This window comes from Haliotis cracherodii, unplaced genomic scaffold (assembly GCF_022045235.1).
Source record: "Haliotis cracherodii isolate W230 unplaced genomic scaffold, xgHalCrac1.p SCAF_8, whole genome shotgun sequence".
Classification (NCBI taxonomy): domain Eukaryota; kingdom Metazoa; phylum Mollusca; class Gastropoda; order Lepetellida; family Haliotidae; genus Haliotis; species Haliotis cracherodii.
The window spans coordinates 17,790,044-17,805,019 of record NW_027266341.1 but is presented as its reverse complement, the minus strand read 5'-3'; the positions used below and the strand labels follow the sequence as shown (position 1 = coordinate 17,805,019).

At 40.1% G+C, this 14,976-nt stretch overlaps 1 protein-coding gene across 1 annotated transcript in view; it reads left to right on the top strand.

Moving 5' to 3' along the window:
• LOC139450101 (serine-rich adhesin for platelets-like) overlaps positions 1 to 9,826 on the top strand; it is a 29,547-nt gene extending 19,721 nt beyond the window's left edge. Inside the window, exons 12-15 of the mRNA XM_071231748.1 lie at positions 316 to 436; positions 972 to 1,068; positions 7,149 to 7,256; positions 9,530 to 9,826. Of these exons, the coding sequence (XP_071087849.1) occupies positions 316 to 436; positions 972 to 1,068; positions 7,149 to 7,256; positions 9,530 to 9,791 (588 nt within the window). The 3' untranslated portion in view covers positions 9,792 to 9,826. The remainder of the gene's footprint in view (positions 1 to 315; positions 437 to 971; positions 1,069 to 7,148; positions 7,257 to 9,529) is intronic.
• The last annotated feature ends 5,150 nt before the right edge of the window (positions 9,827 to 14,976 follow it).

Genomic DNA, 14,976 nt, shown 5'->3' with positions numbered 1-14,976 from the left:
TCTCTAAAATTTTAACAACTGGCATTAAACCCAGCTCTGACTTGTGAAGATCCGGGGTAGAATAGGTCTTCAGCAACCCATGCTTGCCGTAAAAGGCTACTATGCTTGTAAGAGGCGACTAAGGGGATAGGGTGGTCAGGCTCGCTGATTTTGTTGATGCATGTCATCGTCATGTATCGATGCTTATGAGGTCAATCACTGGATTTTCTGGTCCAGACTCGATTATTTACAGACCGCGGTGGTATAGCTGGAATAGTGCGGAGTGTGGCGTTAAACAACCCTTTAAGCATATCACATCATGATTTGTTGCTGCAGCTTCCGTCTTCCCTGGAGATCGGGTGGAACAATCGTCTGCTGAAGACGGCTGGGTACTGCAAGTACATGAGGGGACACACTGCCAAGGTGGAGCTGTCTGACAAAGTCTGTGATTCTGCCGGTAAAACATTCCTCCATCATGTTTGAGATGATTCCTACATCAATAATGGACGTCACACAGAAGTATGTGTAGTAACTGTTCATGAACAAGCAGTGAGATATGCTGGGTTAACTTATTGTTGTTTTACAGTGTGGGGTAGCCTAGTGGGTAAAGTGTTTGCCTGTCATGCCAAAGGCTTTGTTGGATTCCTAAGAAGCCCATTTCAGGAAGTCCCTATCTTGATGTTCTGGAATGTTGTTATGAGTGGCCTGATATAGGCCTAAAAGTGGAGTCCCCCAGCTCGCTCACTGATACACGGGAAAAATAACATTCTCACGTTATAATTTCTTTGGCAAGCACCATTTTAAAATTTCTGCATCTTAGGATGGAAAGATAAATATGTAGTGTATTCAAAGATTTAATTAAGAATACACAGACTTCAGTTAGTCATTTACCATGCTTAAATGTACCTGAAATTTCTCTCCAAGATCTTATGTATAACAATTAACATGTGAACCAGGCTGTTTGATTTAGAAGGCACTTGTTGTGTTGTCAGAGCGAGTGAGGGACACCCTCATCCATGAGTTGTGCCATGCAGCATCCTGGACTCTCAACCACAAGAACGACGGACACGGGCCGTACTGGAAATACTGGTAGGTGTCACGCCAAAGTATTCATACTGGAAATACTGGTAGGTGTCACGCCAAAGTATTCATACTGGAAATACTGGCAGGTGTCACGCCAAAGTATTCATACTGGAAATACTGGTAGGTGTCACGCCAAAGTATTCATACTGGAAATACTGGTAGGTGTCACTCCAAAGTATTCATACTTGAAATACTGGTAGGTGTCACGCCAAAGTATTCATACTGGAAATACTGGTAGGTGTCACGCCAAAGTATTCATACTGGAAATACTGGTAGGTGTCACGCCAAAGTATACTGGTGTGCCCTGTAAGAGCACTGAGGTTTTGTCAGCTGGAAACTGAGAGTTTTCGTTGTGGCAGGAGGAGGGTGTATTTTTCATGTCTCACGAATTCAGACAGAGATATCACTAAAGCAGTGTTAGCTTCACAGGGTGAGTGTTAGCCAAACAACCCTCTACTGATGATGGTTTGTGGGACAGTATAGTCCGGCAGAGAAATGAATATTTTCCCACAACCCAGAATTAGGAGATAAAGTTTTTTTTATTGCTGGATTTGTTTAATGATGTACTCTAGATTATGAAACTGACTGATGACACTCTGTCATCTTTGGGCATTTTGAAATATTCAAGATGGCCGACAAGATGGCCGCCAAAACATGAAAATATCGCTTCCTTGCTAACAGTATGGAATATGATACCACTTTTGGAGCAAATCACTAATATTTTGATTTCAACTAATTAGAATATGGTATTCTAAATGAACTGGTATCATTTAAAACATAATTTGATTCTTAAATAAGCAAGATAACTGGCAAAATGCCTGTCGAAACATTATAAAGTCAACAAGCACGGCATTCTTTTTAAGGATAATTCTGAACTTTCAAAAATGAATATTGGCTCAAGGTTTTCTTCACATACATACAATCATCATCAACAACACGGTTAGTGAGTTGGTTGAAGCAGACACTGGAGCTACAATGTAATAGGAGAAGGCCTCGTAAGTGTGTCACTTGTGCCTAATCCATTTGGTTTTCCGAAATTAAATATGTTTAAATCAATACCGCAGCTGGTAGTTTAATTTGTGAAAAATAGCAGGACATTCAGCTGTCGGGGCTATGGGTCAGTGGGTGATTGACGATTTGCGATGGCGCCAGCTGGGGTAGGAGACGACACACTTTCCAAATTATTTCTCAACCTGATGCTAATTCAACAAGAAACACAGAGACACATAGTTTTTGATAGAGGCTACTTGTTATACTATATTGTTGATTAAAATATGTAAAACTATGTATCTCTGGCTGTCTTGTCATCCCTTCATTCAGTAAAGTGGACTGTTCCAACTACCCACATTACCTAATTATAAATCTCATCCAGGCATGGCATACCCACATCACCTAATTGTATTTTGGTACCTTGTGGGGAGAAATTAGGCGATCTGGGAGGACACCGTTATATCATCTAACATGGCCAACTCTGCTCTTAAGTAAACAAGAACCTAATCAGTGAGGGGTCCTTTATCATCCATATTTGACTGCTTATAAAAATCTTATATCTCTCCTCACAGCTGGTTATCATATATTTTTGCTGCTGAATATTCGAAACAGAGTGATTGAGTTGGTACAACACATGTATACGGTTCCATTTTAAATGACTGCAGCGCTCCATTATGAAAACAAGTTGTTTTAACGCCGCTCTCAGCAGCATTCCAGTGATATATGACGGCGGCCTGTTGTATATGAAATAAATGCAAATTGAATCTTGAATCTTGAAAGTTGCAGCTTTTCCGCAAATCAGTATGACATGCAGTATACAGTATATCAACTGCAATTTACTGTATACAACATGCAGTATACAGTGTGTCGCGAGCTCCGCGCTGGGCTGGAGCACACATTTCCTGCCCCTCTCCCTTCGGCAAACACCTCATGGGGGGTGTAATGAGGTCACAGGTCAGGCGTGCACTCGTCAGTTGTCTGATACGGTCAAGAGTAAGATCTTCCGGACTATCACAGCACTAGAGGAATGTGGATTGTTGATGAGGTACAACGTGTTTGAAACTGGGAGTTGAACACAAACACTTATAGAGAAGAGCTCACCATAAAACGTTATGGACTCGCGGACGGACTTGTGTTTTCAGTTCAAGACGTACATGTATCAAGTTGAACTTCTACGACAGCTATAACTTGGTTACCGCTTCCTAACTGTAACATTAACTGAACATTACGCCTTTTATACATATTTGTGATGGGGCGACAATGCGACAGCGAGACATATTTTGACATTGAAAAATGTCGCGTTACGGCATTGTCGCCCTTTTGTAAAATATAGAAAAAGATTATTCAAAGAGCGACAATGCGACAACGCGACAATGCGACAAATTGCCAAAATATCGCGTTGTCGAATTGTCGTGCTTTGGTTAATTTCGACACATTTTGCTTGTTTTTGTAAAGGCGTCAATGCGGCAATACGACAACGCGACAATGTCCCTTCCAAGATTCCATAGTGATCCGTGCAAATAAAACTGAGTTATGAAATAGAAGTTTAACATGCCAGTTAAAAGATAAAGTGTAAAAATGCGCTGATGAGTTCATCTGCATGCCGAGTCTATACGCTGTGATGAACAATAATGCTCTGAGCCAATACATTTTGTCAAATGTATGACATGTATTACCTGTAGGAACATATTGCTTATACTCGTCCATGTTTTTGACGGACAATATAATTTACATGCTCGGTAATAGTGAGGACGGGCATCATTGTGTGTTTCCGTGCTCACCTTTCGCGAACACCCGTTGGATGGCCTGAACCACTTCGGATTTTTATCCCACATCAGTCTGATACACCGTGATATAACTAAAATACTGTTCAAAGTGGTGTTTAATGCGATCACCGTAGTGTGTTACTGCAACTGTCCAAATTTTGTGTAGTGATGTTATGTAAAATAAAGCATATTCAATTATCCAATTGATTTGATTAGAATATACTTGCGTCAGTGTATTTTATTAACGCCTAAAACCTTATTTGTTAAACACATATAATAACAGATCATATACACGCATTGTGCCTTGACTTACTATTAGCTTTAATAGGCCATTCCGGAATAAAATAGTTCCCCCCAAAGCGAGGAACATCTGTTTTAGTTTGTTTACAAGAAATGTATTCCAAAAAATACCCTCATTAGATGAGAAGGTCCATTAAGAACTACCTCAGTAAGTCAATCACAATGACAGAGCGTTGTAATACATTTACATCAAGTACAAAATGGCCGACACGATAAACGTGACGGGAGATATTTCCGAAGTTGTTAATTAACCTGTGACGATTTCAAGCCTTTGTCATCACTGATCAATTGGCCGATCATTGAAAGGTGATTGTAAAGATGTGTCAAATAGATACTAAGGTAAATTCATAGATTGCTGTAGATTGTCACTACGATAGTTTGGATTTTTGGGGTTTTTTTTTTCTCTAGGATGGGTATCCTTGAACGGGCATGCAACCAAACTCTATGACTTATCCCAGAGTATGCTAAGACGCTACGTTCAAAATTAAATTGTCTAAATGATGAAAAACAACGCTTCTGTATGAATTCTTACTTGGGAATTCCCAGGGTTTTCCCCAGGAATGTGGAAGTAGTCAGTGTTTACGTAATTTCAAGAATACATTCACCTGATAAACGTCATGTGACCCACCTCTCGTCCTATGGAAAAGCCGTATATCGTGTAAACTTCACATTACAAAATTAGTTACTGTTATAACCAAATGAAACACAACCCATTATCCGATAGAGGTAACTGTTCATAGCGGAGGGATATGTTATCTCAATAAACTTGGTAGCATGGTTTGGTTTGACTTCTTGGCACGTGTCTGAATTCCATTAACATGTTACATATCCTAAAACTGACTTATCAGCAAATCTCGCTGCACTGCGCGCGACAGATACTAGAGCAAGGCATGCCAGAAATACGAAACCTAATGCTTCCGAAAAGAAGCCTTGGGTATCACGTGCGTCGGTGTACCAGCGCCATCTGATTGGCCGTTAACAGTTTTACAAGGCGGAGCAAAAAGCATCGTTTTTCCGTCCATTTTACGCATGAAAAACTCGACGCTTTTTCGGACTTTCTAGACGCTAACCAAATAATCAGTTTTAATGAATTTTTAGTCGTTTTTCCGTCCAATGACCATATATGGAAAAAAACGTCGTTTTCGTGTTTGCAGTGCATGCTGAGATGTCAAGTTCAAGCTTTGAGGCAGCCATTGAAAGGGACCAGTCATTAATTGTTCCATTCTTTTTTTCCAAAAAAGTTGGCCCAATCTTTTTTGGCCCAGTTTGTTTTGGCATGAATTTCTTAAAAGTATTTAACACAATTTAACATAACCATGTGTATAACAGACATAATAGGTTTTGCTTTATTTGCACCTCTTTTGAGGTTACTATTATTTTTATTTATCTTTATTGTTTTTTATAATTTCATTTAAAAATGCAGTGGGAATTTATCTTATTTTGTAACTATAGAACATTAACAATCGTTAGAAAATCCACAAGCATCCCAGTTGACACTGAATAATATAATAACAAATGTATATATAATGATATATACTGATTTGGGGGTTTTCATAGACAATATTGCCTATTATTTTGATTAATTACATTTCCAAATGAAACTATTTCATTAAGAATAACATATTCTAATATGTTGATGGCAAAACAATAGTGATATGCACCAAAAGTAGTCCCATATTCCATACAATTAGCACGGAAGAGATATTTTCATGTTTTAGCGGCCATCTTGGCGGCCATCTTGAATATTTTAAAATGCCCAAAGATGACAGAGTGTCATCAGTCAATTTCATAACCTAGAATGTGTACTTAAACAAATCCAGCAATAAAAAAAACTTTATCCCCCAATTCTTGGATTTTGTCCTCTCTGCCGGACTAGTATGGTTGTAGGTATTAGGAAGTAAGGATCCATTCCAGTGGATTATGGTGATCTTGGCTTTGTTGGCTTTCCTGGTCGTATTTACTGGGTTCCTAATAATAATGGTGTTTCTTCCCATGAACAGAACTTGAGGTCAAGGAATCAGGGTTGGCAGCGTTAGAAATTGGCACTGGTTCTGTAGTCCTTGCCATACTGCCCAAATGTTACCGCTGATCAGGAGTATAAACTACATCAAGGATGGTCGCAGTTCTTGTTCATTGTAATCCTGCAAGGTGATGTCATGCGAGGTGATGTCATGCAAGGTGATTCATGCGAGGTGATGTCATGCAAGGTGATGTCATGCAAAGTGATATCATGCAAGGTGATGTCATACAAAGTGATGTCATGCGAGGTGATGTCATGTAAAGTGATGTCATGCAAGGTGCATGACTCATTGGGTTAAAGTGTTTTCTGTTCATTCATGTTGATTGTGACTATGGATGTCTTCTGGAGTGGAACAGAGCAGAATTTTCCTAATCCATCATCAATACTTATAACATAACAATGCCTATGATTGAATTATTACAGCTATGGTGTTTGGAAATACTGCTCACAGAATTCCAAACCATTCTTAAATATAGCCACCATTTTTTGTTTTACAAGGCCTTCTAAGCTTTATTGTAGGCAGTTTTGCAAGAATAATGGTGTTTTTCTGATCTCTCTTCCTTTATTTAATGTGGTTCTATGTGAAGTTTTGGTTTTGAAATTGATCTTGTTTCCTTTTGAAAGATCTTGGTGAATTAATTCCAATTCTAATTCTATATTCAGTACTTGTATAGGCCTACGGCCCATGGTACAATTGTGGATAGACAGACAACAGTATGACCAAACGGCGATTCATTGTGTGATGTACAAACATCTGCATTTAGAACATTTTGCCGAATTTCTATTCATTTCAACTAAACTATAGAAAAAAGGAAAAACATATTGTTTTAAAAGGCAATAATATATTTGTTTTATCCTTGTCAGCATGTAAATTAAGATAAAATACATATTTGTCCTTGTGCTGTAAAGGCATCAAAGTTACAAGTTGGTGTAGTTATCTCCCTTTATCAATGCATCACTGTTTGTTGATTCAGTTTGATTACAATGAAATAAATATTTGGTTTGTGCAGGGCACGTAAAGCCAATCAGACCTACCCTGACATCCCCGTCATCAGCCGATGCCACGACTACGCCATTGCCACCAAGTACACCTACCAGTGTGTTAAGTGTGGATACAGGTGTGTAGCACAGTACCCAAGAAGTTGGTTGGTTGGTTGTTTAACGCCGCACTCAGCAATATTCCAGCTATATGACGGTGGTCTGTAAATAATGGAGGCTGGACCAGACCTATTTAACCCGAATCTTCCTTGGTCTCCATCAAGTAAAGAACACAGTGTTAATCCTGACAGTAACATTTATTCTCTGGGACACATTAACAGATTTTCAGATCAAGGAAGTAGCAGTAGTAATCAGATTAAGGGGGCTGTACTACACACTCTAATGGGGGAGGAGGTGTAGCCTTGTGGTTAAAGCATTTGCTCGTCACGCCCAGGCCCAGGTTCAATTTCCCACATGGGTACAATGTGTGAAGCCCATTTCTGGTGTCCCACCTGCTGTGATATAGCTGGAATATTGCTAATAGTGGTGTAAAATCATACTCACTCACTCACTCACACTGTATTATGCCACGTTTCTGAAAGTTGATTGTTTGCACTGAGGCAAATAACACTTTGTGCAATTACTATTTTCTGTTTGCTTTGATCTTTTTTTTAACTTAGTTTAAGAATATGTGAAACAACTAAAACATTTCTACTGTCACTGCACAGAAGCACAACACAATACATGGCTGTCATAAGGTTGGGAGAGTGCAGAAATTCTGTTGTTTATTATGTGCTGGTTGAATCTTATTGTAGCGACATCATTTTGCAGATCTTTCCAAATTTTGTAAATTCTGAATTGTCAGACAACATTTTCTCAAGACAAGAGTGTCCAACTATACTTTAGGACTTAACTGTATATTCGATGCTAAATCAATACTGGTTATTTGGAACTGACAGGTTTTCTTTCGGTAGTGATATTTCGTGTTTGGTTAAACTGTTGCTCATGCTGTCAACCACGGGTTTGCCTGTCCGACACTGGATAAGGTGGCCCAACGGTGTAAGGTGCTGTCATTCTCTATGCAGTTTTGTGTGTCATTGTGGTGCAAGGATGATGATCAAATGATGGGTTCAAATCCCATATTGTCCCTGATTGTGACCCTTTGTTTGTCAGCACCGTACATGTGCTTGTTGATGGAACCAAAGCTGATTCATCTGCAGCTTGTGTCAGTGAGACGTTCCTCCCTGGGAAGCCATCATGTAACTGATATAATGCTCACAACCAACTCACCAACACTAGAGGGCATGGTTGGCCCAGTCGTCAATGGCTCTCAAATTCTTGTTGCATCACTTGGGCACACCAGACACCAATGATTGTGGGTCAAATCCCGGCTTGTCCTGATAGGGGCGGTTGGGAAGCCTAGTGGTTAAAGCGTTCAGTCGTCATGCCGAAGACCCAGGTTTGATTCCCGACATGGGTACAATGCGTGATGCTCATTTCTGGTGTCCCCCTGCTGTGATATTGCTGGAATATTGCTAAAAGCGGCGTAAACCCATACTCACTCCGCCCTGATAATTTTTGTAGGTTTGTCTGCACTATACCCATGCTTGTGGGTTTCACTTAAGTGGTAAGCTTCTGAGACCTGCATCACTTAATACTTTCCTCTCACATTAAGCTGACATGTTGTAATATACTGTAAATCCGATCACACCGATCACACCGATCACACCTGCAATGCAGACAGACACTACCCAACACGGTGTCTTTGCTCTTTGCGACTGCATCAAAGGCCGACCCGAGCCAGCGTGCATGTATTGTTTTAGCTGAGGTACTCTACTCAGTGCTAATAAGGGGTGCTATTTGGTGTGTGATTGGATTAATGTAAGGTTTGATTAAGGTGAGGATTCTCCTGTAAACCTGACAGAGGACATTTTGTTTAGATATAAAACCACTGATGCTTGAGATGAGAGGGTGTCGCATTCATATTGAGTCGCATTTTTGGCTAGGGGCCAGCGGTCGCATTCTTTTGGAGACCCATTAATTTCACGTTTTACAGTAACTGGAATACTGTTCAAGGCGCCATCACTCACTCACCCTGACAAAGTTATGTATGGATCAGCGTGATTTTGCCGGATTATTGCTGACTGCAGTTAAATGTGTAATTCATGGGTAGCCCAGTCATCTTGTTTACTATGCAGAGTTGTGTCCCCTAGGCAGGCCAGGGACCTATGATTGTGGGTTTGAATCCCGGTTTGCCCTGATTACTGTATACCGGTGGGTATAAGGCGAGTTTTTTATACCTAGAATGAGGGGGTTAAGAAGGGGTATGTTTCTGATTATGGTAAATAACTAAAGTGGTCAAGCTGACATGCTGTGATGTAAACCAAACTCATGGTCTCTTTTCTGTTCCCAGCATTGGACGACACTCCAAATCTCTGGATACTGACAGGAAGGTGTGTGGGAAGTGCCATGGAAGGTTTGAGGTTCGTCTCTCCAAAAACTCAGCGACCTCATCGATATCCAGCACACCCAAGACACCTCGAACACCCAATAAGTTTGCCCTATTTGTGAAAGAGAAGTACGGCACTTACAAAAAGAACAAAGATTTGAAGCATAAAGACATCATGCAGCTCTTAAGCCAGGAATTTGCAGCAAAAAACAAACTGACGGCTTGATAAATTTAACTTTTTGATAAGAAATGATGTATAACCTTTTTAAGAAGTTGCAAATTTTGCAGTGAATTTTATGAAGATTTTGTATGTAGATTTTGTCAATCTCATTAAAACCAGATCTTAGTTCTCGCTACTGCTAAATAAAGATCTGAGGACATCCTATTACAGGTCACGTCAGACCGACCTTTTGCGAACTTTGAATTGAATGACAATAGCCAATCAGAAGGCAGCTTTATCAAGCTTTACGGCAAAAGATTAATAACTGAACTAAAGAACATTCTGGAATGGCTAACAGATCGCCTAGATTGATTGTATGAATACAGACATAAAGCCAATTACTGTCGTTCAGAATACCATGTGTTTCGAGGTTGCACGGTCAAAAATTGATTGGTCAGATGAAAGGTCATTCTGACATGACCCACAGTGGTATGTCCTCAGATCTTTGTTTAGCAGCAACAAGAACTAAGATATGATTTTCACGAGATTGAAATTTTGTGAATCGGCCACAAACTGATAGGTTGAAAACCACTAAGTTATGTATTCTGGACTAATTATGGGTAAATGAATACTTTCTTTGCCAAGGATAATTGTTCCTCGACTCTAAACATGCACAAGTATGATATATGGCAGACTGATCTGGATACTGGAGTGGTTCATGGGTGTGGATACTGTATTAAGATTTGATAAGTATTTTACAGTTACGCCTTCGCTGAACCAGGTGGTTTGTTGGTTGGGCCAGCACATGACCCCATCACAACCACTGGTCGATGATATCTGCATTCCCTGGGGGACGTCATTTCTAGCTGTTTGCGTATCTATACACATGAAAGTGCTGCTGAAAATTAACCAGTAACAGTAACCATGGTTGCCCAGGTGATGCAGTCCACCATGGAGAATGGAATTAAAATCCACTGGTCATTGTTCAAGCCTATTTACTTGTGTTCTAGGTATGTCAGCACCATACCCATGCTGGTGGGTTTCACCAAAGTGGTAAAAGTCTAAGACCTGCATCAATTCAGGCTTTCCTCTCCCCTCCTACTGATACACTGATATATCTGGAACACTGCTCAAGGCAGTGTTAACCTCCATTCACTCACTATAATAATCTGTAGTTGATAGTGTGAGGGGGCTAAAGATAGCTTTTTATTTCACAACATTCAAAACAGGGAAACAAAGAATGCATCAATTCAGCCTGACATACACAGTGACGGGTCAACTGCCGTCAATAGCTCGAATATTGCTGAGTGTGGTGTCAAACAAACAGTGACGGGTCAACCAACACATAACTTTCCTCCAACAGCTGCCACTGTAATCTATTATCCAAAACTGGCTCTGACAGGAGATATCGCTTGGGTGAGATCAAGCGACATCTGCACTATAGTTTTCACTGCAATGAAATTGCATCACAATGCTTTGCAGACCATTGTGACGTCATTGTTACCATGACGTCACAATCAAATGACATCACTAATGGCTCTGCTACTGAAGGTGTTACCAGTACTTTTTACACTTAAGACACTGCTTATTACTGTCTACAAACTGAAAAAGTTGGACAAATGATGTTGGATGATAAATTGAATCTAACGCTTGTGTCTTTTGATATCAAATATATCAACACTCGTTGATTAAAGTGGAAAAAATCCTCGGCAAGCCTCAGAGTTTTCCCACTTTAATCAACTCGTGTTGATATATTTGATATCAGAAGACACTCGGGCGAGATTCTCTATATAAAACACCCCAGATTTTCACGATTGTGTGATCATTGATTTGTCAGCACAATACCCGTAGGTTTTCATCAAAGTAATAATGTCCATGATATGCATCAATCTGTGATTGCTCTGTAAATGATGTCAGTTTTCTGTCATTCATCCGACAGAACCAAATGCAGAATATTAGTCTGAGTTTCAAGGCAGTACCATTTTGCTGTAAGTATTAAATCATTATCAATCATGCCTTTCATAGTTCCTTTTCATCAATCATGGTTCATTTGTCAGTGGTATTATGACTTAATGATGCAAATAAACTACCTCCTACACAGCACCTGATTCTCCTGCTTGTAACTTAGTGGAGTAAGGCCATGGGCCCATTCCACAAACCTAAGACCAGGTGGTGTCTCCCATACTTTATAAAGTTTGACATACCTTTCACATATGGTCACTTTGTGGAAGGGGCCCTGAATGGGTTGAGGGAATTGTTTTGGAGGCTTCAGTCAACAGAGTCTGGACAATACAAACCAGTGGTTGATAGTATGACCAATTTCGGTTGCTGTCAGGATACGATAAAACTCAATCAACCAGAGCCTGAACACTTAGTCGCCTCTCAAGCCAAGTCATCTCCAGTGCTGGGGATCTACCATAACAGGGTCCACGAGCAGAAGATTCAATACTGTTCCAAGATATGTGAAACATCAATAAAAACCTACATTCATTAGGGGCTCAGATGTCCCAGGGGGCACGGGTGGCTCAGTCGTCTAAGGCGCCGCAATTCGCTGTGCAGAGTTGCGTCCCTTGGGCATGCCAGAAACCTATGATTGTGGGTTCGAATCCCGGTTCGCCCCGATTATGTTTCTAGGTTTGTCAGCACCATACCCGTGCTCGTGGGTTTCACCGAAGTGGTAAACGTCTGAGACCTGCACCACTTCGGGCTTTCCTCCCACATTAAGCTGACACGCTGTGATATAACTGGAATACTGTTAAAAGCAGCGTAAAACCCAACTCACTCACTCACTCAGATGTCCCAGGTGTCTAACAGTTGTTAGCTCTTGCTGTGCAGGTGTGGTAAACCTCTATGACCCTCCACTCTTAGCTTTTTTCCCACATTCCACTCTGAGTGATTCGAGCCTCTGCAGGGATAGAAGGTAGTTTGAGCCCCTGGCTGCCTCATACCAAAAGACCTTAAACTATGGTACTTGTTACCCTGCTTGGTACTTTGCATGTTTATAGAGGATTAAATAATGAGTGATGGAGTCCATTGGCTGTGTCTTTGTAGGATAATCATGTAAAACTGCAGCATACTAATAAGGTCCACCCATAAACAAACGTGCTCATCCATATCAATACATACTAATAAGGTCCACCCATAAACAAACGTGCTCATCCATATCAATACATACTAATAAGGTCCACCCATAAACAAACGTGCTCACCCATATCAATACATACTAATAAGGTCCACCCATAAACAAACGTGCTCACCCATATCAATACATACTAATAAGGTCAACCCATAAACAAACTTGCTCACCCATATCAATACATACTAATAAGGTCAACCCATAAACAAACTTGCTCACCACTATCAATACATACTAATTAGGCTAAGTCATAAACAAACTCACTCACCCATATCAATACATACTAATAAGGTCAACCAATAAACAAACTTGCTCACACATATCAATACATACTAATCAGGTGAGCTATATAAGAACCAGTCTGAATGAAACGGAGCTGGAGGAAATAAATCTATTCGATTGCATGTGTATACTTGTAATACTCGATTTTTCAGCCTCACTTAGCTTTAACAATTTTAAGCACGATGTCGGAGTATTGTATTGCACTCGGGTATCATTTGTATTCCATCACATCACATCACAATGTAACTTTCCCGAGCCTTTCATGACCAACCAACCTTGATAAACGAGAGCACGCTGACAGATGAGGATTCAGAGAGATGTTGTTCATTTTAAAAACTAAATATAGATATGAGTAGGCCTATTTATCCTTTACGTTTTCAGGCTGTTGTCCCAGGTCTCTGAAGGGGAAATGATGACACGGTTGTGTGCACCTAGACGGCTTTCCTAGCATGGCCCTTAACCTAATGGACCTTACGTTCCCTTTTTAATCCCATCTGCTATACATTCATCTCCAGCCACACTGAATATGACTTTGTGCTTTCCTTCTATCAGATACACCCTGTTTCTTGAACTTCAAAATATACTTAGTCATCGAGTCACACACAGAGGCTGGAGGACCTTAAGTAACACGTGACCTGAATACGTTACATTGGAATTCCTTCTCTGCACTTCAGCCATAACTATACATGTTCAATGGCCCATTCTCAACCTTTGCCTTTTCATATTTTTCAATGTATATTTTTTTAATTTCTTGTGTTTCCAGAGAAACAATTTGAAACAAGTAGTGTTTGTTTCCCTTCAGCTAATGAATATTTCTGAATGAAACCATTATCTTTCCAGGCTGTGATTGGCTGCTATTGTTTTTTTAGATTTGCAAACACATTTACTGGGACAACTTCAACTGATGTATCTAAAAAGCAGGGGGAGACATAAAATTTACATTGGTTCTCAGTCATTGCGAGATATGCATTGCCGTACAGACATAATTTGATATGTAATAGATTTTTTTTTCACAACCTTATCACTCAAACTTTTATTTTGCCAAATAAAAAACATTTGGGCGCAACCGAATTATCTTTTCCAAAAGTTGCATTGCACTTTGATAAAGGGGTAGCGGAATATTATTCCACATTCTGTTTGTCGAAAGAAAGAAATACTAGTATTCATCAGTATCCTTTAACCTGTTAACAGAAGTTGAATGTGATCAGCATTTCGTAGAGAAACCGTGTTCTTTCATTAAACATTTCTGTATATCATGTCCTTTAGAAAAAAGGGTATGGTGTCGACAAACCTGGAAACATAATCGAGGAGAACCGGATTTAAACCCACGATCATAAGTTACTGGCTTGCCCAAGGGACGCAACTCGAGGAGCCCCTGGGTTTATAATAGTAAATGACTGACACTCATCGAGTGAGTTTCTTGGGTTTTACGCCACCCTGATGGGTATTTCATCTCTTACTCTCACTTGGTTTATGAATGTCATCGATCCCAATTGTGTGGATCGATGCTCATGATATCAATCACTGGATTGTCTGGTGTAGCCTATATTATTTACAGACCGCCGTCAGATAACCAGAAGACTGCTAAGTGCGGCGCTAAACAGCAAACAAACAAACAAAAGAACAAACAATCATGTGGGAAGAACACTTTCGGACATTTCCTGAAAGTGTCATGTCCCGGCCATTCTCGTAGAGTCAGTATCGCGGCTCCCACTGTTTGTGCATTGCCTTATGTTGTATGTTTGTTGAATAGAAACAGCTGTATACTGTAACTGGATGTAAATTGTTTTAGTTCCCCTCACTTGATGTTACAGCACGATATGAAAAATATGG